Source organism: Geotrypetes seraphini, chromosome 4 (genome assembly GCF_902459505.1).
Source record: "Geotrypetes seraphini chromosome 4, aGeoSer1.1, whole genome shotgun sequence".
Classification (NCBI taxonomy): Eukaryota; Metazoa; Chordata; class Amphibia; order Gymnophiona; family Dermophiidae; genus Geotrypetes; species Geotrypetes seraphini.
In genome coordinates this window covers 67544149-67568586 of record NC_047087.1, presented here as the reverse complement: position 1 = coordinate 67568586, position 24438 = coordinate 67544149, and the positions used below count along the sequence as shown (strand labels likewise).

General features: G+C 46.2%; 2 protein-coding genes across 4 annotated transcripts in view; one reads left to right on the top strand and one right to left on the bottom strand.

The window, feature by feature from the left end:
- Positions 1-9062: 9062 nt before the first annotated feature.
- Positions 9063-22342, bottom strand: ATP5PF (ATP synthase peripheral stalk subunit F6). 2 transcript variants are annotated; one of them, XM_033942805.1, is made up of 4 exons: positions 22192-22342; positions 18879-19057; positions 12003-12127; positions 9063-9194 (listed from the first exon to the last, which is right to left on the bottom strand). In XM_033942805.1, the coding sequence occupies exons 2-4, from the start codon at positions 19046-19048 to the stop codon at positions 9166-9168; spliced, it is 324 nt and encodes a 107-aa protein (XP_033798696.1). In that variant the 5' UTR covers positions 19049-19057; positions 22192-22342; the 3' UTR covers positions 9063-9165. The 2 variants fall into 2 exon arrangements, with proteins under 2 accessions (XP_033798696.1, XP_033798698.1); XM_033942807.1 differs by having other exon boundaries at positions 22071-22204.
- A 235-nt stretch (positions 22343-22577) lies between these two features.
- GABPA (GA binding protein transcription factor subunit alpha) overlaps positions 22578-24438 on the top strand; it is a 97482-nt gene continuing 95621 nt past the window's right edge. The window contains exon 1 of one of the 2 annotated variants that reach the window (XM_033942803.1): positions 22578-22748. The gene's annotated coding sequence lies outside the window, so the exon portion shown is untranslated. Of the gene's footprint in view, positions 22749-22858; positions 22917-24438 lie in introns of those variants that run through there. The other variant, XM_033942804.1, reaches the window with a different exon arrangement.

The window sequence follows — 24438 nt, the reverse complement described above, 5'->3', positions numbered from 1 at the left end:
AAAAAACAATTAAACCGTGATTTTTTATAAAATGGAGGTACCTTAAAGGCACTTCCTAAAAAGGCTGCCAATATTCATTGTACGCAAGGTTAACGCATTAGGCATTGTAGAGGGGACCTAAGTACAATGTAGAGGTTAACATATAATCATGTACAGAGGGGGAACCAACCTAGAACAGGGTAGGTAACATTATCAAATTAGGTATAACTTGTACTGGAAACCTTGCATTGTAAGGACAACCATAGCAAATTGTAACCAGTAAACTGTATATTATCATTAGCCCCTAGCATGTATCAAGTTAGGATAAAACTTGTACCGTAAACTTGTACAGAAATTATGTATGTTAAACCTGTAACCCGTTCTGAGCTCTTTGGCGACAACAGGCTGGAAAATGAATTAAATAAAGCGCCTACGTGGACGCGATTCTCGTGGAAGATAGGTGCCAGAAACGTAGGTCTTTAAAACCCTGGCCTCCATGTCCTGCGCCTATCTTCCACATAGTCGCAGTTCTGCAAACAGTGCCATTTCGTGATTGACACGTGATCGGCAGCCATTTTTAAAGCAGCCACCGATAATGGCGCCATTTACAGAATCCGGGCCAATGTGCCTTTCCCCACAAAATACCTATGGATTCCCTTCCACCCCTTTACTAGGGGCTTCCCAGACTTTGTGTTGCTGTGACTGCATACGAGTATACATGTTCCCAAGTATAATAATGCAACATGGAATTTACAAGCAAGTCACTTAACCTGAGGTACTACAGGTAACTACTATAATTATTCAAAGTAAAATTGCAAATTTTACTCATAATGAGGCATAATAATGCTATATAGTGTGTGCTACAGAATGATACAAGGACAGGTACCCATGTTAATCACAGGGCAGGGACAGGGACAAACTTTGGCCCTATGTCATTCTCTAAAAGCTTGAGATTAAGCCAAAAATTTAACACATCTTAGATCAGTGTGTCGCAAACTTTCCGGCCAGCGGTACACTAAATCCAGTGCCCTGGCCGCAAGGCACCTGGATGTTGACACGATGATATCACGTGCATGCATGACATCATCATGTTGATGTCCACGCTTGCGCGGAGGCATCTCTGGACACGACCCCGCCGGTGGAGGGATCCGAGAGGTGCAGGGAGAGGAAAGTCATCTGCACCGGCTTACTTCCTACAGGACGTGCCTCTCGCCGTGAGAGAAGCGTCATGAAGGCAGGCAGCCAGTGCATCACGGCACACCAAAAATCTCAGGAGGCACACAGTTTGCGATACACTGTCTTAGATAATTGGCAACTGCATTCAGTGATTAACCTGCTTTTGGATTTAAATGAACTATTGTTAAATTACATCATTTGTGTCTTGTCTGCCTGTGTTGTGGCAACAAGAGTCTTATCTGCTGACCAAACTACCTTCAGCAACATCCTATCATGTGCCCAGCTGCTCAAGCATCTTAACTGTTACTACAACAGATTCATCCACCATTGCTGGCATCAAAGAACATTTCCGACATTTAATAGACACTTAATTTTCCTGTTCTTCCACTACACAGTTTAGGTTCTCTTCTACACTCATGTCTGAAAGACAATCCAATTACCGTTGCAGATGATGTAAAAACACAGGCAACTAAATCCTTGGGAAGGTTGTACTAAAACCAGAATGAAATAGAAGGCTCTATTTGAGATTTATAAACAGTCGTATAGAATATGGAGAAATTAGGTTCTTACTTGCTAATTTACTTTCTTTTAGCTTCTCCAGACCAGTAGAGGTTAACTTTACGAATGGGTATATATCTAATCATGACCAGCAGGTGGAGACTGAAAACAAAACTTTGGGACAGTATATCCTAGCCCCTCCTCTCTATTTCCCTCAGTCTGCCGAATAGCCAAGCAGAACCAAGAACTGGAAAACAACAGAGAGAAAAAACAATACTCCGAAAGGAGTAACAAATAACATACCCAAAATGCTGTTGGAAAATGCAGAGGAGAAATTCCCGAAGGAAGAATGTCCCCACAGCTCGCCAGCTAAGCCAGCCGAGCCACAGCCGCTGTTCTTCAATTCTCCCCGGCCCTAGAAAAATACTAGAACCCGCAGCAAAAACCAAAAACTGCCCGCGCAACAGCCCCAACAACAACAACAACAGACAGGGTGGGGACCTCTACTGGTCTGGAGAAGCTAAAAGAAAGTAAATTAGCAGGTAAGAACCTAATTTCTCCTTCTTTAGCACTCTCCAGACCAGTAGAGGTTAACTTTACGAATGGGACGTACCAAAGCAGTCCCTCTCACGGGCGGGACCCCCGAAGGGCCGATACCAGTACACGCTCACCGAACACCGCGTCCCGACGCGCCTGCACATCAACCCGATAATGACGAACAAAGGAATGCAAGGAAGACCAAACCGCAGCCTTACAAGTATCCACTGGAGGCACGAGCGACGACTCAGCCCAAGAAGCCGCCTGACCCCGAGTGGAATGAGCCTTGAGAAACTCCGGAACAGGCTGCTGTTTCAGAAGATAAGCGGAAGCAATCGTCTCCTTGATCCAGCGCGCAATAGTAGCCTTAGAAGCGCCAGCTCCCCGACGAGGACCCGCCAGGAGGACAAAGAGATGATCGGACTTCCGGAATTCCTGGGTCCGCTGCACATAAGAGCGAAGGACCCGACCGACATCCAACTTGCGCAGCTGCCGTTGCTCAGAAGAGCCCTCCCGACCACCCAAGACCGGGAGAACCACCGATTGATTGACATGAAAAGGAGAAACAACCTTCGGCAGAAAGGAAGGAACAGGCCGCAAGACGACCCGCTCCCTAGAAAACTCCAAGAAGGGAGCCCTACAAGAGAACGCCTGCAGCTCAGAAACACGCCTAGCAGAAGTAATGGCCACCAAAAAGACCGCCTTCAAAGTAAGGTCCTTCAAAGAACAGTCGTCCAAGGGCTCGAAAGGCGGACGCACCAAAACAGAGAGAACCAGATTAAGATCCCAAGAGGGAACCGAGGGCCGTAGGGGAGGCCTAAGCAACTTGGCCGCCCGCAAAAACCGAATCACATCAGGAAGAGCCGATAAACGCTGACCTGACACCAACCCTCGAAAAGCCGACAGGGCCGCAAGATGAACCCGGAGAGAAGACTAAGCCAGGCCTCTATCCAGGCCATCCTGCAAGAACTCCAGAATGTTAGGCAGAGAAGCGCGAAAAGAGGTCACTCCCCGCGCCCGACACCATTCCTCAAAGAGACGCCAAACCCGCACATAAGCCCGAGAGGTAGAAAGCCTCCGGGACCCCAACAGTGTAGAGATCACCTTGTCTGAATATCCCTTCTTGCTAAGGCGACCCCTTTCAAGAGCCACGCCGTAAGACAGAAGGGAGACGGGTCGAACATGGGAATGGGACCCTGCATCAGAAGGTCGTCCGAGAGAGGAAGAGGATCCGCTACCAGGTGCCTCACCAGATCCGCATACCACGGACGGCGAGGCCAATCCGGCGCCACCAGCACCACCAAACCCGGATGGTGAACAATGCGAAGAAGCACTCTGCCCACCAGCGGCCAAGGAGGGAACACATACAACAGCCCCTCCGTTGGCCACTGCTGGACCAGAGCATCCAGACCCTCGGCCAGACCGTCCCTGCGACGACTGAAGAAGCGGGGCACTTTGGCGTTGCCACCCGTGGCCATCAGGTCCATCAGGGGCTGCCCCCAAGCCTGCACTATCAACTGAAATGCCTCGGCGCCGAGACACCACTCTCCTGGATCTAGGAAGTGACGACTGAGGAAGTCTGCCTGAACATTTTCTACTCCGGCTATATGAGAGGCCGAGAGGTCCAGCAGATGGGATTCCGCCCAAACCATGAGCAGAGCCGCCTCCTGTGCCACCTGAGTGCTCTTGGTGCCCCCCTGACGATTGACATAAGCCACCGCCGTGGTATTGTCCGACAGCACTCTGACCGACTTGCCCAGCAACAGGGAGTGGAAAGCCAACAGCGCCAGACGGACCGCTCTGGTCTCCAACACGTTGATCGACCAGGCGGCCTCCTCCGCGGACCAGGTGCCCTGAGCTGAGTGACCCAAACACTGAGCCCCCCAACCCAGGAGACTCGCATCCGTCAGGAGCACCGTCCACTGCGGGAGATCCAGACCCACCCCCTGAACTAGGTGAGGGGTCCGGAGCCACCAACGCAGACTGCAGCGCGCCAAGCCTCGCAGGGGAACCGGAACATCCATCCCGTGCCTCTGGGGAGACCACCTCCGGAGCAGAGCATACTGGAGAGGACGCATGTGGGCCCGCGCCCACCTCACCACGTCCAGGGACGCCGCCATCGACCCCAAGACCTGGAGGAAATCTCGCGCCCGAGGACACCGGGACGCCAAAAGCAGGCGAATCTGAGATTGCAATTTGCTCACCCGGCCCTCTGGGAGGAAGACCTTCCCCAAGGAGGTGTCGAACAGCACCCCTAGGTACTCCAGACGCTGAGCCGGGACCAACCGACTCTTGGAAAGGTTGACCACCCAGCCCAGCGACCGGAGAAACTCCACCACCCGAGCAGTAACCCGGGAGCTTTCCTGCAACGACTTTGCCCGAATTAACCAGTCGTCCAGGTAGGGGTGTACCAGGATGCCCTCCGACCGCAAGGCTGCCGCGACGACCACCATCACCTTGGTGAACGTCCGAGGAGCCGTGGCCAGCCCAAAGGGAAGCGCACAGAACTGAAAGTGCCGACCCAAGATCGCAAAGCGCAGGAAACGCTGATGAGAGGCCCGAATGGGAACATGCAAGTAGGCCTCCGTCAGATCGAGAGAAGTGAGAAACTCCCCCGGCTGAACCGCCAGAATGACCGACCGCAGAGTTTCCATACGGAAAGAGGGAATCTTGAGAGCCCTGTTGACCCCTTTTAAATCGAGGATGGGCCGAAAGGTCCCCTCCTTTTTGGGCACCACAAAGTAAATGGAGTACCTGCCCGTGCCCCACTCCGGCGGGGGCACCGGAACAACTGCCCTGAGATCTAGCAAGCGCTGAAGGGTCTGGCGAAAAGCCTGCGTCTTCCCCGGAGTCTGACACGGAGAAGCGAGGAAAAAATCCGGCAGAGAGCGGGCGAACTCCAGGGCATAACCGTCCCGCACCACCTCCAGGACCCACTGATCGGACGTGATCTCGGCCCATTTGGGGAAAAATTCGCGCAGCCGAGCCCCCACCGGAACCAAAGGGGGCGCCGGCAAGGCGTCATTGTGCAGGACGGGAAGCGGGGGAACCGGCGGAGGGATTCCCTGCCCCCCGACGGGCCCCCCGAAAGGGCTGCATGCGCTGGAAGAACCGACCCCGGGAAAATCCCGGAGACTGGAAAGAAGCAGCCCCACGCCCAGGGCAATACTTGCGAAAATCCCGCAAACGCCCCCGGGCCGCACCCCCCCGAGACGCCGGGCGGGCACGGTCCTCCGGCAGACGGGGAACTTTCGAGTCCGACAGAGTCTGAATCAACTTATCCAAGTCCTCTCCAAACAAAAACGACCCCCGAAAGGGAAATTTAGTAAGCTTAGCTTTGGACGCAGCATCCGCCGCCCAAGCGCGCAGCCACAACACACGCCTTGCGGCCACGCCAAAAGCCATAGACTTAGCCGATATCCGCACCAAGTCATATAGAGCATCTGAGAGGAATGAGGCCGCCATCTCAATCTTCGCAACCTCCTGATCCACCAGAGACCAGTCGTCAGACTCTCGATCCAAGACCCGCTCCGCCCACCGAAACACGGCGCGAGCGACCAGTCCCCCACAAATAGCCGCCTGGACCCCAAAGGCAGAGACCTGAAAATTTTGCTTAAGGATGCTCTCCAATTTGCGCTCCTCAGGGTCCCGCAAGGCAGAACCGCCCTCAACAGGCACGGTATGCCGCTTGGAAATTGCCGAGACCACCGCATCCACGACTGGCGAAGCTAACGTAGCCCGATCCCCTTCAGGAATGGGATACAGGCGAGCCATGCTGCGCGCCAGCCGAAACGGCGTCTCCGGCGTTTTCCACTGCTCCAGAATAATATCCCGAATATCCTGATGCATAGGAAAAGAGCGGGAAACGGAACGGATCCCCCGTAACAGGGGGTCCCCCACACGCGGAGTCTCCGGCGGCGCGTCCTCAAAACGCAAAACCGAAGAAACCTGTTGAATAAGGTCAGGCAGCTCATCTTTCTGAAAAAGGCGCACCACGGACGCCTCGTCACTGGAGAACGGGAAATCCGACAACCCGCCGCCAGCTTCCGTCCCCTCCAGAGAGTCCTGGAACTCCTCAGAAGGGTCCAGGTCCTCCTCCAGACCGACCCGTTCCTCCGACCACAAATTCTCGTCCCACGACACCCGCGGACGCTTGGACAAGGGAGGCGGCGGAGGGGACGTCACGCCAGATGAAAGAGGCAAAGCCGCAGGGAGCGCGGAGGAAAACCCACCCCCCGAAACCCCCTGGGCGCAACCGGGACCCCCAGCCGCCTGAAAATAGGCTCTGCATAAAGAAAAGAAAAATTCAGGAGAAAAACCCCCCGAGGGTCCCAAGGGACTCCCTGCCACAGCAGGGGACCCAGCAGAACCTTGCCCCTGCATAGTCAAAACAGGGGGAAGGTCACCTGAGGTGGAAGACAAAATGGAGGGGCCAGACAGAGAAGATGGCGGTTTTCCCGCCAAAAAAGCTCCCTCCATAGCCTGAAGCGGCTGAGAAACCTGAATAGTCTCAGCCGCTAAAGCAGGCAAGCCGGCATCAGCTGTCAAAAAATCAGCTGAGAGGGAATCCTCTAAAACCCGACCGTCGGCGGTTTGGGGAATCCCTCCGTGGGCGGACGGAGAAGACCGGGCTTCCCCACCGTTCCCTGCCGACTCGCGAGGCACCATCGGCGGGGAGCTCTGGGCGCCTGCAGCCGCTGCCGACGGAGCTCCTCCACCGCACCGGCCTGAACACCGCTTGCACAGGCCGGCCGTGAGTGCCTCGCGTCTGGAGCACAATGAGCACTTTTTCCCTTTAGAAGTGCTCATTGCTCCATACGCGACCTAGCTGCAAAAAAAGTGCCGGTTAGTTGAAAAAATACAGTAAAATACAGTTTTCTTTAAGGGATACAACCCTCCAGACCAGCACTACCTCAGGATTTTTTTTTTTTTTTTTTTTTTTACAGAACAGACTCCACAGGCTCTCGAAGCAATATGCCTTGCTTGATTTAGGGGGCAAGGCTTACTGCTGAGGCTCCTCTAAAAAAATGTGGGGAGGTGGAGGAAGTGGGGGGAGGGACCCCGCTCGTGACCCGCCGGGTTTGACACCCCCGAGGTCGGACGAACCCCCAAACAGAGTCCGTCCAAGCTCCGTCCGGCTAAAAACAGGGACAATAAACCCCCTAAACAAATTCCAACAGCCCTACCAAGGGAGATGGGTACAGATCACTCAACACCTGCTGGAGACTGAAAGAAGACTGAGGGAAATAGAGAGGAGGGGCTAGGATATACTGTCCCAAAGTTTTGTTTTCAGTCTCCACCTGCTGGTCATGATTAGATATATACCCATTCGTAAAGTTAACCTCTACTGGTCTGGAGAGTGCTAAAGAATGTCCCTTTTTATACTTTAATAAAAAGATTGAAATATAAAATCATAAATGTTTGAGACCTGTGCAAATGAGGACAGATTCTGCAGGGACAGAGTCCATGGGTACTGGGAGGGCGACAAACTGTCTCCATGTCACACTCTAGTTTATGAGTTACAAATAGGATGTTGTACAAAGACACTTAACCTGTGCAACAGGAAAAAGCCCTAATGATGTGTGTACAACTCCTTATACCATTTACTATACACAAAATATAATGCAGGGTATTTAGTCTAAGTTTTATTTAAACACCTTAGAAAATGGCATGCTTTTAAAAAGATTTGGAAAGCTTTGCCTATTGGAGATAAAAACATTCTCCAAAAACTTGAGTGTAAGCCAAAGGGAAAATCCTCCTCCTTCCCAAACCCTTTCCATTTTTCACTTTTTTTGCTCTTTTTATTTCCCCCTATTCACTTGCTCCCTCTTACCAGCCTCACCACGTCTTATGCCTGGGTCGAGAGCAGTCTCTCTCATCGAATCCTGGAACCTGTCAATGTTAGATTCTAAGCTGCAGGCGCACCTTGGATTTTTTTCCAGTCCCAAATTTCTGTACCACAATATACCTAAATAATTCAAAGCACTGCTCTCCTGACCATTGCCAGAACCCCACAATCACAATCCACCAATACATCTAAAGCGTAAGGAGCTATAGAGTAGGCTCAGAAAATATTTTTTAAATAATGGATTTTGGAATGCAAGATTTAGGGCTCCTTTTACAAAGGCGCACCAGTGTCTTAACGTGTGGAATAGCACGCGCTAAATTGCTGTGTGCTCTAGCCGCTACCGCCTCCTTTTAAGCAGGCAGTAATAATTTTGCTAGTGCGTGTTATAGCATGCGGTAATTTTGTGCATGAGCTAAAACTGCTAGTGCACCTTAGTAAAAGGAGCCCTTAGATTTATTTTCTCTGATTTGAAATAATACAAAGTATATTTTAGAGAAACAGGGGACAAAGAAATTAAATCAAGAGTGCTGAGGCACAAAACAGTAGGCCCTCTGGCTGTGTCCACTCTCCCTGCTTCTAACAGCAACATACTACCCTGCATGATGCTCTCCATAACCAACTGAGCCCTGCTCCAGTAGTCTGAAAGAACACTGGGATGCAGGGTTTTTGTTTCTTTTAAAGAAAAATCAGACTATAGACCCATTTGTGTGCTCATTTTTTTCAAAATGCAAAGTTAATGAGCTACTTTCCTTGATAGTGCATCACAACAGCCCATTGGATTTTGAATAAAATTATGCACATAATTTTACAAATTGTGGAAGTGAAAAATATTTACAAACACCGCTCTGCATGCTAAAAACCAAAGTAGTGTGCACCAGTTTGGATTTTAGTACAGAAAGGGATATTTCTGAACTTGACCTCTTTATGTGCATTATAAGTCTAGAGAACCAATACCAGCATTTTGAAATGGGGGGGAGGGGGAAAGAAATCACAACAGATTAGTATTGATGCAAGACAAAAAAGGGAAACTGGAAATGATAAAATTTATTATACCACTATAACTGTCCAGAAACAAACAATGTGCAGGAGTCAAGGGACATGGCAGAAGTTGGAGCCCACAGAAACATTTATTTTTGAGTGTCTTCAAACTTGGGTTCTACAAAAAGACAAAAGAAAAGAAGCACTGATGACATGCTTAACATAACAGAACAATTTGCCATATGCACTCATATAAACCTATTCTCATAAGCTTCATTCATCATATTACATACTGCAATGGAGTCATTTCTAGCAAGTTACATAAAGAACAATAACTTGTATTCAACAAAATTCTCTATATACTCAAAATATTTAAGATGGGGCATCCAACGTAAAGATTTTTACGTAGTGCTATTTGGTGGATATGATGTCACAATTTTAGAAACAATTCACACATTCTACGGAATATACGTTATGCTATAACATGCTAAGCTAAAATATTCAGTGGCCAAAAAACACACACACATCTAATGATGTGGTCCTTTATAAAAAAGGATTAATGTGGTGCACACACATAGATTCCTGTTTATGTAACTCCTCTTTTGACCTATCCCCAACTTATCAATGTCCTTATGTAGATGGTGTCCTCGGAACTAAACATAATATTGTACATAATAGGAGACAGTATTACTTTCCTCCTCACACTATAATCTCATCCAAAATCATATTATCCACAAAAAATTGGATTTGATTTTGTTCCATTATATAGAAAAACACCCATTATCTGAAAAGACTAATTTGGTTCATGTTTTCCCTTCTCATTATCCAGAATAAGCTTAATCCTAACCATTTTAGATTGAAGGCACACTCCTATAATGATCTCTGTTCAGCTGCGAGTATATTAAAAACCGACTCCCTTCCTTATGATCATCAGTGACACCAACCCATAAGTCTCTCCCATTTACCGTTTTGCCTTGAAAATAAGCCCTAGCATGATTTTTGGGGTAAGTCTTAATATAAGCCCTACCCCAAAAATAAACCCTAGTCCTGGGATTCGCCGGCAGCAGCGCTTCCCCCTGCCCTTGCCGAACCCCCACTGACCCTCCCATTTGAAACCCGCCGACCACGTTCTAGCCCTACATACCTCACTCCAAAGCAGCGTCGGGCTGGCAGAGCTCTAAACAGGCTGCTTCGGCTTTCTCGATCAGGGAATTCCCTCTGCCGTGTCATTGTTGATGTCATCAGTAACACAGCAGAGGGAATTCACTGGTTGACAAGGCCTAACCAGCCTGCTGGCCCGACGCTTTGGAGGGAGGTATGTAGGGTTTGCTCGCGGTTGGCGGGGTTTGGATGGGAGGGAAGGATGGAGAGTCAGCGGGGGTGGGGTGCTCAAGGGTTCTGTTGCACAAGGGATGGGAGGGATGGAAGCTGGGCAAGGTATCTGCTGCACGAGGGATGGGAGGGAGGGATAGAAGCTGGGCAAGGTTTCTGCTGCATGGGGATGGGAGGGTTAGAAGCTGGGCAAGGGTTCTGCTGCACGAGGGATGGGAGGGATAGAAGCTGAGTAAGGGTTCTGCTGCACGAAGGATGGGAGGGAAGGATAAAAGCTGGGCAAGGTTTCTGCTGCATGGGGATGGGAGGGATAGAAGCTGGGTAAGGGTTCTGCTGCACAAGGGATTGGAGGGAGGGAAGGATAGAAGCTGGGCAAAGTTTCTGCTGCACAGGGATGGGAGGGAGGAGAGGGAAAATGCTGCACATGTGGGGGAGAGAAAGGGAAAAGGAAGAATTCGGGTGAAGGAGAAGAAGGGAGAGATGATCATGTACATAACCCGAAAAATAAGACAGTGTCATTTTAATTTTGAGCCCAAAAACACACCAAGTCTTATTTTCGGGGAAACACGGTAGTTATTGCTAGTTCTTCCCCTTCAATAAAGTATCTGGTGTTTAGATTTTTGCACTCCAAATATACAATTTGTGAAATTTTTTTTTTTTGTTTTTTAAAGTAACTCTCCAAACTCTCAATTATTTTTCCAGTTTCAAGTAAAATGAAAGATGGACTTTTAATCTCCCTCCCTGCTTATCTGCATATTTGCTATTTTTATATCATGCACAAATTGGCACACTTTTCCTTCCAACCTTTCCCCAATGTAAACATATACAGACGCTGAAGAGGACTGGACCGAAGACCGATCCTTGTGGCACCCAGCTGGTCACTTTATCAGAGTAGACCTCAATGTCTGCCATGCCGAGTTATATTGCTCAACCAATTTTTCACCTAGTTTATGATTTTTGATCCACATCCAGGTAAGGTCACAACAGTCTCTCCCTCTACAATCTTGGAACTGGTCAATTCAAAAAAGCGATCAGCAAAATCACAGATTTTCCTTATTCATTCTTTATCTTTTTAAAGGAGAAATGGGATACTATTTCTCTTTTTAAAGGAGAAATGGGATATCTATAACTGGACATCTACATAAACACAACATGTATGTATAACATCTAGATTTAAAATAACTTTCCATGATTCAATAACAGCACCTTATTTTATCTGAATCCAATTTGATGACAAACAAAATCTACAAGACACATCTTTGGTTAGCATTACTTTTGGGTCAGATTCTGTAAACATTGCCATCCGATCATATGTCAATCACGCAACAGTGTCATTTACAGAATCTCAGCTTTTGTCAATGGTAGGTGCTGGAAATGTAGGCCAAGATTTTAAAGGCCTACATGTTTATGGAGGTGCCTTAGAACTCCTAAGGTCGTTTCCGGCCTACTTCGACCTTAGGCGTTCTAAGGCACCTCTGTAGACACAATGAAGGCTCTGTTTTTCTACATGCCAGTAGGCACCTACATTTTTGTTTTAAAAGGGTTTTTAAAAGGTAAAGTCATTTAAAATCAAATTAAGTTAGGCGCCTAACTTAAGGTGCTGTTTATAGAATATGGGCCTTAGTGCCTGTAAGAGATGCAACATGCAACATACCCTCAAATTTAAAGTTTGGAAACTGAGTCATGTCTCCGCCACCATAAAGCCGCTGAAGTTTGTTAATGTTTTCAGTCATTTCTTTCTGGAACTCAGGGCCTGCTTCCACGGGCCCCCCAGCCTTCCTGTAAGAATGCATTAACAGCTTAATATCTTTTGGCAACATGCTGTGTCAGTTACCAATAAAACAGGTCACTCACTTGGTCTTTTCATGTCTGTATTTAAAAAAAACATTCAAAATCTGTTTCTAAAAATCGGACTTTCATAGTAATAAAACACATACTTTAGTAAATTACCAAATCCTATACTCTAGCATTACCTGATGGATGCAGCGCTATACATTAAACACTTAAGAGATGGTCCCTGCTCGAAAAAGCTTACAATCTAATGCCAGACATGCAGAACACAGGGTGGATCAATATATGCTGCTCTTGAAGGGAAATACAAAGGGATGATGTGGTAGAGAGGGTAGGGGCTACAGAGGGAACGAGAAACAGATATAGGGTATTACAAGTTGGAATCATTAATTCCTAAACGCAGCTTCGAAAAAGTGGACTTTAAGCCTGGATTTGGATACCACCAGAGATGGAACCTGGCATACTGATTCAGGCAAGTTGTTCCAGGCATACAGCGTAGCAAGGCAGAAGGGGCGGAGTCAGGAGTTGGCAGTAGAGGAAAGGGGTACAGATGAGAGATTTACCTGAAGTATGGAGTTCCTGGGGCAGGATATAGGGAGAGAGGAGAGATATTGCCACTCAAATTCTTTCAGCCTCCTCTAGGCTCATGCTCTCTGTTGCCATCTCTAGTTCTTCTTTGTGCAAGCCAGCTGGAAGGTGTTAAGTCTGATCTGCTCTGCCTAGCTTTTATTTTGTGCGTTTCTGCAGTTTTGTGGGGGGTTTTCATGGGTTTTTTCTCCACTGGACTGCTGCTACCTGCTCAAAGATGCAGACATGGGCTCTGCAGCTGGCAGGTTAATCCCTTGGGACCTATTTCAGCCATCCTGCTGAGGATTTCTGGAACTCAGGGTTCCATGCCCCCAGCATTTTGCTCGCATCCTTGACTTTGTCAGGAGTTTGAGCACAGGCCATTAGGCACCAGTGGTGTTCCATCAGGCACCAAGAGTGCTGGCTGTTTTTTGCCTCCCCCCTTCCGTGCAGTCGTGATTCATGTGGGTTGAAGATGAATCTGACTTTAGTCTGACAGACAGCCCAAAGACATCATGGAGGAGACTGGCTGCAGTTTAAGATACTAATCTCCTGGTCCAGCTAAACTTCAGGGAGCTGAAAGCAGACTGCAGCTTTCTCCTCAGAATATTGTCTGCGAGTAAGGCTGTGACAGCCTATGAGGAAAATCAGGGGGATGGGTGTTTGAAAATTGTGTTTGAGGTTTTGGGCTGTTAGGGCCTTGGTCACCCTCCCCTAAAATCCTAAATTCACTAGTTATTGGGTCTCCCTGATCATTTTATGGCACTAAAATGCTGGTAGTAGCCATCTTAGATGTTTCCCCGATTATTTTGTTAAGTTCTCAAACTTCTCCAAATCATCTTGTTTTTGATTGAGCTGTCTGGGATGGTGTCCTTGCACTCAATTACCCCCAATTCATGCCAAATTTGTGCAAGTTGGCCAGCAGAAGAGTGCCCTTGTGCCGCATTCCATGGAATACGCGATGGAGAGGCAGGATTTTCGAGCTTCACTCCTCAGCAGTCTTCTAAGGTGGGCGAAAATCCCTCCCGGAAACCAGGAAAGGTGGCCCCATGCTCCGCAGGGGCACATAACCCGCAGATCCCAAAAGAGGTTTACTCCGGATTTTGTAAATCTACTCTGGGAAGCCTATTTGGAATACAGACTTTTGTCTAGGTAGTCCACTAAAGGTATGGGAAGTGCACAAGAGGACTTGTTTTCCTCAAGTGCACCCCTCTCCGAGAGAGGAGCACCTTATAGAGTTGGAAAAGTGATGAGGACAGAGAGGACATGGGGTTGGTTAGTATGCCATTGCTGTCTCAAAGTGATGCTTCCATCATGGAGGATACTGGAAAGAACAGCAATGCCAATCGATCAATCCAGAGAGGTCACACGAAGCACCAAATTGCCCCCTTAACTGTTATAATAAAGATAATACATAATAATGTGAGACATGTCCTCAGTGAGACAATAAGCATGGGGAACCGGTAAAAGCTCACTGTTTCAACACTTATTAGAATGGCTCAAAAAGCGAGACAGCTGACCCGCATGAAGCCGCACACTAATATAGGATGTGTCCGTGTGCAAATAATCAAATTGTCTCACATTATTATGTATTATCTTTATTATGACAGTTAACGGGGCAATTTGGTGTTTCGTGTGACGTCTCTGGATTGATCATTGACACTGCTGCTCTTTAAAGTATCTTTTAAGCTCCTTTTGCAGCATTTTGAGATTTTGTATTTTTGATTTCATCATGGAGAAGACAGCAATGCATGCAGATACCCAGGATGTTGTGTCGGGGGATGATCCCATGGTCTGCAAACTGTTTAAGACTTTGGCTTTGCTGAAAATCATTATGGACTCCCTACAGGTGATGAATATTTCTGCCTTTCAGACCCCGGCATCTCAATACTCCCTCTTTAGTGAGGCAGGAGCTCACCCCACATCTTTCCCATGGCACCCAGAAATGAGTCTCTTAGTTACAGAACACTGGCACAATCTGGAGGGTTCACTTAAGGTGGACAAAACCATGGGAAAGTTGTATCTCATGGCTCAGGAATTTCAGCAAATGTTCTCACAGCCAAAGCTGGATGCCCTGATCACTCAAGTGACCAAGTGGACTTTGCTGAGGGAGGATTAGTTTTGAGGGATACACAGGACAGCCGAGTAGATGTAGTACTAAAGAGGCTGTTTGAGGCCTCAGCCTTAGGAATTAAGGATGTAGCAGCATCCTCCTTTGTGGCCATGCCTGTCATTCTAGGTTACGACAACAGGATCTGGAGGAGCCTTCCCACTTAATCCTAGCAGGGATGGATTATAAAGCGGATGCTCAGTCTATTAGACATTATCAGGGTTTTGAGTAAGATTTCAGCTTACTCCATTTCCATCCACAGAATACTCTGGATTAGGCAGTGGCTATGTGAGACTACCTCTAAGGCCACCTTGAGCAAAGATCAGCTGCTCTTTGGGAAAGGTATGGATAATCTTATGGCCTACCTGGTGGATTGTCGTCCCAAATCCCTTCCTGACAGTAGGCCACAAATTCTAAGGATCAGGCTGGTCCTCCTTTCTGGGCTCAAGGCATGTCCATCAGTACTCAGGTGGAGCCTTTTCAATGCAAAGGCCTTCAGGAGGACGCGCATGAGCCAGGGGTCTGATTCCCGCTCCTCTGTGTCTCCTAAAAAGCAGCAAAAAGCCAAACCCAAGGCTGCTCTTGGAATATCTGTAGGCCTGGAATCAGATATATCTTTGGACTGTTGGATCCTAGATGTCATCTGAGAGGGCTATAAGCTGGATGGAGTTCGAACATCCCCTCTCGGACTGGTTTGTGAATTCGGCGGGTTGACCAGAGAAAGTAGCCAGGGTTTCAGCCACGGTACACAGGTTACTGGACATCCAAGCCTTAGAGACAGTACCTCCAGAAGGGCTCAGGTAGATACTCCATATACTTCATTGTGCTCAAGTGAGGGTCAGATGAATGGGGACCAATTCTAGATCTCAAACACGTTAAGGCAGCGCTGAAGATTATGCAGTTTTGAATGAAGAGCATTCATTTGGTCATTGCATAGCTTCCCTAGATATTATGGAAGCATTATCTCCACATTCCAATCTTTCTAGAACACAGGAGGTTCCTGAGGTTCCATGTACTGGAAAACCATTAAATCTCTTGGTGCTTCTCTTTGGCCTGGTGACAGCGCCACATACCTTCACTAAGATCATGGTAGTCGTTCCAGTCCACCTATACAGAGCGAGTCGTTCCAGATCCACCCATACTTCGACGACTGTTTAATTCTTCAAGAATGCCTGGCAGCAGTGGTGGAGGTAGTGCATGTGCTGTAGAACCTTGGCTAGATAATGAATTTTCACAAAAGTCATTTTGAACCACAGCAGTCTCTGGAGTACCTCGGAGCATTGTTCCACACAGCAGAAGGCCAGGTCTGTCTTCCAGAGGCACGCAAAACTATGCTGCCAAATCTAGGAACTGCCGGTCAAGGCAGCTCCCACAGTGTGGCATTACCTTCAGGTCCTTGGTTCTATGGCGACGACCACAGCAGTGGTTCCCTAGGCAAAAGTCCACGTGGCCTCTCCAGGACTCTATACTAATCTGATGGGTCTCCTCAATGAGACCCTTCACCCCAGGCTCTGTGCCCCTGGACCATGGCTTCCAGAAGCAGCATGAAATGGTGGCTTCAGTCACAGTCAACTGCGAAGGGTATGCCCCTCAGGATCAACTCCTGGGTCATCCCGACAAATTCAAGATCTTTGATTTCTGCTGAAACTGAAATCTACACCTAAAATTGGATGTCAGTTTCAGTAGAAACCTAATCTGTAGGGGTGTTTCCTTATTTGCACCTGAAGGTTAGGCCTCTCTGACATCATCAAGCCTGAACCATTGTTTGTAAGAAATCATTCCAGCCTGAACCTAGCAAGAAGAGAAAGAAGAACACATCTTTGCTGTTTCTGCCTGATGTATTCTGGGTATGTACCAGAATTGTATTCTAGTCAAGGAAATCCAGCTATGCCTCCATGCTCAGCCTGTGTGAATCTTGGGGGAGGAATTGCTCCTGTGCTGGTCTTATCTAACGAAGGCGTCTCTGTCTCAGCCTGTACGAGACTCTATACAGAAAGGCTACTCATCTAAGTTATGTTTCTGGATTGGTCCAGGGAGGTCATCTGACGAGATCCAAGTGAAAGGTGCTAATTATAATATTCTGTGTTGGGATGTGAGGGAGCTTACATCTTAACATTGGATTCTCTGCACATCTTATAATAATTAAGACCTGAAAAGTTACCTCTTGTGACTCTCTGCCTGAGAGAGAGTGAAACCGGACTTTTATACCTCTGGATTCCATCACATCAAGGAAACCTTTGCTGCCAACCTAAGTTACAGCTTCTCCAGTTGCTGATGGACTGTTCCTAAACAGAAGGATCTCCTTATCTGCTGAGCTGAGGGAAGACGTCTTCCATTTCACCTGATTCTGTGCTACTGCTTAATTGGATAGTTAGGATAAGGAATTATATGTCTTTTCAACTGGGTTAGAGAGAGAGAATCCTATTGTCTTTAGGATAAGGATTCGTAAAGCACCTGTGGTGATAACCGATATATTTAGTTTGCTGCTAATCAGGAATTATTATTATAAGGAATTATTTAGAGTGTAAGAATTAGTTTATCTCATTTATCTAACAAGTGTTTTGTGATAATTATGTACTGAGTTTCATATATGTAATCGGATATTTTGTGAACAATATTTAGTTATTGCTGCTGGCTTATGAATTATATTTTTCTATTTTCATAATAAAAGTATTTCTCATTAGCATGGGTCTGGTGTCGTGTAAGTAGGCAAAGATAGCTGAACCTGGAGGAGATATTATGGTCTTCCCTAGAAAACTAACAGGCACGTATTTGTTTATGTAACTGATTAGTGCACCATAAATCTTTCTACAAATCCATAAATGAAACTCCCCCCACTCCCAACCAAAAAAAGTTCCCCTTTGGAGCAGAACCCCCCCCCCCATCCTTGATCACTTCTCCCTCCCATCCCACCTTAAAAAGACCTGGTGGTATAGTGGCATCTTCAAGGGCAGGAACAAACACCAGTCATTCCTGCCTCATGCCACTGTGACATTGCAATAGCTATCAAGACTGTCACAGGAGATCCTGGCAGTGATTTTGTAACTGGAACCAGCATGGACAGGAGAGAGTCTCCTTTCCATGCTGGTTCCAATTGCAAAATGGCTGCCAGGACAGGAACAAACTGGGTTTGTTCCTGCCCCCAAAGATGCCACTAGACCATCAGGTCTTCCTCAGGTAGGCCCAGGGAAAGCGAGTAATTGCAAGGGGAGAAGTGAGTTTTGGGTACGATATTGGTGCCACATCCAAAACCGAACCCAAAATTTGGCCGGTCTCTACTTCTGAACAGTTATTAATGCAGTTTCAACAGGTTCATACATTTTAGTATTGACACATCAAATATATTAAAGGGTTAAGAGGATGGGACTTGATATACTGCTTTTTTTCTGTGTGGTTTACGTGCTGCAATGGAATGTTAAGCAACTTGTCCAGAGTCACTAGGAGCTGCAACGGGAATCAAACTCACAATCTCAGGGTACTGAGGTAGCTGCTCTAACCTATAGGTCACTCCTTCACTCAAGAAACAGACTACCATTTCTTTCTTGTACTTCCAAACACTTCTGCTCATATTCTTAGGTCAGATCAACAAAATTTATTGGTGGTCACTTTCTTTAGGCATATTCATTTAGATCCAACTAGAAATTCAATTTTTAGCAACTCTTTGGAATAATTTGCCAACATACTTGTGATTGAACACATTATTCCCCAAATTTAGGACATGGCTAAAAACATTTTTTCTCTCAAAGGCTTTTACCTCCTGAATTTCCCTCTTCCAAATTTATGGAGCATGGTTCTGACAATAGGCCTACTATGTTTGGACTTTGTAGTTTTCTTAATAGATTTTCCTCTGTTTTGTAAAGGACAGATTTACATAAACTGTTCGGAAACTTGTAACGATGAGTGGTATATTAAAGTATTAAACTTGAAAGGCTAATAAGGGCAGGAAAACCATGAGTGACTTATAGGAAAGAGACAGAAGATTGAAAGCTGGGTCTGCAAGCATCACTCTCTGCACTGGAGACCTTATCTTCCTTCATGTTTCTAAACTTCTCATTTACTTACTCGCTTTTAGTGTTGTATTCTCTTATCTTGTCTACAAAGAGCTTCTGTACTGGATCTAGTTCCTTGGTCTTATTAAACACAATGGCAGACAGTCCAATGTTCCTTCGCAAATGGATGGAGATTGTAGAGCGAAAGATGGAGGACAGCTGAAACAGGCGCTGGAGAATCATGTTGCTTCACTGCAAATGACCACAACAGATTATAAAAGCATAAAATTTCTGCAGGGTTCTGAAGAATATCTCCAAAGTTACTAAGTGTTTACCCACTGAGAGCAGGGCTTCCATTTAATGATGCCAAATGTGACATGAATAGCTTGTTTATAAAAATACAAGAACTAGGGGACATGCAATCAAGCTACAACATAGTAAATTAAAAAAAATATCAGAGAAAATATTTCTTTATTCAACATGTAATTAAACTCTTGAATTTGGCAAAGCTGTTTAATGAGATTAAAGAAAATGGAACCCTTCCGGCTTCTTTTTATAAGGCAAATATAGTAGTCCTCCCAAAACATGGGATAGACCCTACACAGTATGCAAGTTACAGGCTGATTGCTCTCTTAAACAAACAATGATTTGAAATTTTTTTGCCAAGATTTTAGCAAATCGGCTGGATACCCTTTTACCTAAACTAATACACCAAACACCTTAATTTTTATGTCACAACCAGATAAATCCCTACTTTTTTTTTTTTTTTTTTTATAACTGCACCGCTTTGGTAAGATGTCAGGGTTTAAAACCAACAGTCAAGACTGAAACTTTGTTGTTTAATGTCAAACTAGAAGATTTTGCAGAATTTCCGTTTAAAGTGGCCACTAAGGGGTTTAGATATTTGGTTATTATGCTCTCTAACAAGGTGTCTGAGCAGTATGTATTAAATTATGTTAAACTTACCAAGACTCTTCGAAACACATTAGACTCTAGGGCACTGTTAATGCTGACTTGGTGGTGGAGAATTGCTACTTTACAGATGTTGATACTGCCTAAATTTCTCCACATTCCAAGACATCAATTTACTCACTAGGATAAATTCTTAAGATATTTTGGGGAACAAAATTACCTGGGATACGAAAGGGGCAATGAGTGGAGCTATTAAATTTATATAGAAATTACCAAGCAGCAGTACTTAAAGCACTCAGGGAACATTTTGTGGAAAATGCAGCAGTACACTGGGTCCCTTTGGAAAATGTTGGCTACAGTCTATTCAGCTTTTGAAATTGTGGATCAGGAGGTTTTACCACACCTGGAAATTGATAGATTGCCATCTCAACATCCTTTTCTATCACCACTGTTGAGGGTGTGGAAGGAAATTAAGAAAGTATGTAACATCAGCAGGTCTGAAAGATGGTTGCCATGGGCACCACAAGCGACATCAGCGTTGGAGGTTGGAAAACAATTTTCCCAGGCCGGCCTGACTCTCTCTGCTTCTTTGATGCTTTTGGGGCTGCTGCGGTCATTTGGAGGCTTCAACAGATAGATACTGGTGGATGAGGGGCTACCCCAACATTCTGTCTGTTTCTTAGTGCCCTGGAATATGGTCATTGCAGATTCTGCAAGTGACATCAATGTCAGGGAGCGGAGTGATTCTCCCATGCCATTGTCTCGACTCTCTCTGCTCTTCTGATGCTTTTAGGGCTGCTGCAGTCATTTGGGGACTTCAACAGGCAGCTCCTGGTGGGTGAGGGATTGCCCAGATGTCCTGCTTGCTTCCCTATGCCCTGGAAGATGGGTGCCATAGGCACCACAAGTGATGTCAACATTGGGGGCAGAGCATTTTTTCCATGCTAGCCCAGACTCCACTCCTCCATTGCTATTTAGGCTGTTGCAGTCATTTTGAGGCTTCAACGGGCAGCTCCTGGTGGATGAGGGCTGCCCCAACATCCTCTATGAGAAAGACAAAATGAATGCTGGGTTTTCTGATGAGACCAAGGCTGGGTCTTTTGGGGCCTCTGTTGCCTGGATTGTTTCTGTGTTGGAGCCCTGAAAGAAGTGGATGGAATAATAAGAGCGCTTATGGATGTAAAGCGCTTGACAGTTGGAGGTTTTGAAGCTGATAGTATGGTCATCAACTGCTCATGTCTAGTGATCTTTTGTGTGGCCTCCTATTTTCTTCTCAAAGAGTTCATCTCCCAAGCATGGTATGTTTGCTAAAAGGTCTTGCACATTAGCATCTAGGTCCGATACTTGGATCCATGCTTGTCTGTTCATGGCAATGGACAGTGCCAACGCTCTAGAAGTGACATCATAGGATCAAAAACTGACCTAGCCATAAATTTTCTCATTTCCAGATTAACGAGATGTTGAAGTGTTGAGTTCATTATCCAGAAGGTACTGCTCAAACTGGGATAGTTGTTGCACCAATAACTTCATGTAAAAGGTTATATAGAAATTATACCTCAATATTCTACTGGAGACCATAGAAATTTGAAAGAGCCTGCAACCAAACTTGTCCAATGTGCGTCCCTCCCTTCCTGGAGGGGTGCTGGCTGATCTAGTAGATTTCTTTAATGCAGACTCCAACTTTCATTGGTTACACCTTTTCTTCCCATTTAAAACCTTTTTTACCCCCTCATAAACCTTGTGTTGATTCATGGTGCTATATCCATACTGAGTCAATATCCAATGGTGAATTTCCACAAGTTTCACTTCCTCTGCCCAAAGAAAGCACACTACAGTACTGCATATTCTTCAATGGTGCAATCTTGCAATGGCGCATCCATGTTTCTGACCGCATGGCTGCCACATAACTATAGGCCAAGCACTGCACTGTGTGTGGATAAACTATTCAATGGGCAATGTACAAGTACATATGTTGCATTTTGCTAGCTCTGTTCCAGTTATCACATAATTTAACAATTGCCTTTAATTTTTGATTCACCCTCGTATCTACCCTATAATTAGATAGGCAATTACAGTACTCTCCAATTCCTTAATCTCCCTCTCCAAATTAGCCATCTTCTTTTTACATAATTTAGAATACCACCCCCTTTATAATAGACATGCCTCTCAACAAGTATTCAGGGCACAACGACTTAACACATTTATGTGTATTCTTCAGTGGCTACTTTTACAAAGTCAATAACACTAATCTACGCTAATGAAGTATTCAATCACCAAAAACACCACCACTTTGAACAAAATCACCCTCAATCCACATAGACATTGCTGAATGATCCAAAATGAGAATACATGCCTCACAGAGCTTAGTGAATATGGCAGAAGAGTTTTGGATATCAAATGTAATCTATACGGGAATATGACCAATGCACTAGATTTAAAAAAATACAAGGTTTCTCAGGCTTTCCCCCAGTCACCTTGGAGTCTCTTCTCCCGGCGATAGACTGCAGCTCCACAACCCAGTGCACACCGGAAAATCCCGCCTCTGAGACCCTGACATCCAGCCAGAAAGGATCTGACGTCCTTGGAACGCCCAATTTACGTCAGCCTACATAGGGTTTACACCTGCGCAGAAGGGGCGAGCCGTGCGACAGCTGGGAAATGTGGTTTAGTTTCCCTAGTCTGTGAACCTGTCATTTTGTTAAATCCAAGATACCTGTTTTCATTAAGAAACCTGAAGTGTAACATTTATTAAAACCCCCTAAACAGTAATATTTAGAGGCGGGTAAAAGACACCAAAATGATTATATTTGTATGCCTCTGTGGCTCCACGCCTCTCTCTAACAGAAACTTCTGGAGCGTGCACTTATTCTATCCTTTGTGCGCCGGAAGTGCGTTCCGGAAGGGGCGTGATTTCCGGCGCTGCTTGTGGCGGCCTTTTTCCCTCTCCGGCGCAGCTCTGTTTTGTTTCCGTGTCTCCTGAACTCCTGTGTATCTACCTTATACTGCTGAGAGCCCGGTGTGTGGGAAAGAGGTGAGACAAGGCTGGGGGGGGGGGATATAAGTTCCTTTCTGGAATCCTAACACGGGAGGGTTTTCGCGCCTTAGGGTGGCTTTAGAAGCTGGTAATGTTTCCCGCAATTCATTGCGATCTAAGATTATGAAGTTGAACTGGGGGCAGGGTGAGCTTGGCAAAAACAAGGTAATCCCTGATCTGCGGAAGTTCTCAGTCTGCTACCACTACATCTTGTGTCTATTTTCCGTTTTACTTTCTGGTATATAAGCAAAGCAGCTTTCTTTTTGCAAATAAGTTTTTTGTTTTGTTTTTTAATCAGAGCTTACATTTTGAAGACTTTCGGGTAGAATTTCCCCTCCCCCGGTATAAGTATTTTTGATGCCGTGGTATTATTTCAGAAGATTATTATGTAATGTACATAATATCACATTGTGATATTTTGTGAAATGTGTCAGACACAATGTAACTTTTGAAAAACTTAGGAAGTGTTGAAACTTCTAATCTAGATACTGGTGTATATTTTAAAGCCGCCCCCCAATGTAGTACACAACCATCTTTCCAGTGCAATAGGTGAGACATTCTAAACAAGTGAGTTGTGTTCCCATGGTTGCGTGCCATCTGCAGAAGGAATCCAGGGGCAGATTCTCAAAACTAAAATCTGCCTTTAATGTGCTCGCTAAACTGGTTCCAGCCGGTTTATCATGCATGTATTTTAGCAGTGGATTATCAATACAGCTTACCGAGGTCTTTACCGAGTTTTCTAGCAGTCTCAGATATTGCCATGCAAATATAGTACAATGAGGTCATTAATATTAAAATGATCACTCCAAGCGATTCTCTATAATTGCTGAGTGATTCTCTTCCCTTGTTGTGCCACATTTGTGACCAAAATTTGCTGACAGGTCAGAGCTGTTGTTGCCTTACTTTCTGATCAGTACCTGAGCACTGATTGACTCAGGCACTTACAAGAAAGTAAGGTTTGACAGCTTAGAATCCTCCCCCACCCCAATTAAAATAATAAAAAAACAAATTGAATATCAGCAGGAGAGATGCCCACCACTCTCTCCTGCCTCGTTGCACAATCACTAGACACTGCTAACCCCCCACCCAGCAGCGGGAGAGATGCTCACTTCATACTGCCGCCATACAAATCCCCTCCCCTTACTTAACGATAGCTGGCTGGAGGGCTGCCTGCTCTGACCAGTAGGCCTGTCTCTTCAAAATGGCAGGCCTTCCCCGGGGAGGGGCCTGAGGCTGTGATTGGCCCAGATTGTTTAAGGCCTCTCCCCTGTGCATCTCAGGATGCACCGGGGAAGAGAATGTCCACCATTTTGAAGAGACGGACCTACTGGCCACAGGGAGCAGGCATCTCTCCAGCCAGCCATTATAAGTAAGATAAGGAGAAGGGAGTTGGGGGTCATTGGAGGCACGGGGGGTACATGGTGGCAGGAGGAAGTGGGCATCTCTTCCACTGCTGAGGGGGTGGTGGGCATTGCTTGATGGCGAGAGGGAGTTGGTATCTCTCCCACTGCCAGGGGTGGGTGCTTGATTTCGGTGGTTCAATTTTTTATTTTTGCCTTTATTCTGTGCATGTGCTCGTTGTTATCACCAGTTATGGGCACATGCAAATTTAGCAAACCTTCGCTACTCTCTGCCAACCTCATTTGCATGTGCATTTTTTTGGAGAATGACTCGCTTTTTTAAAAAT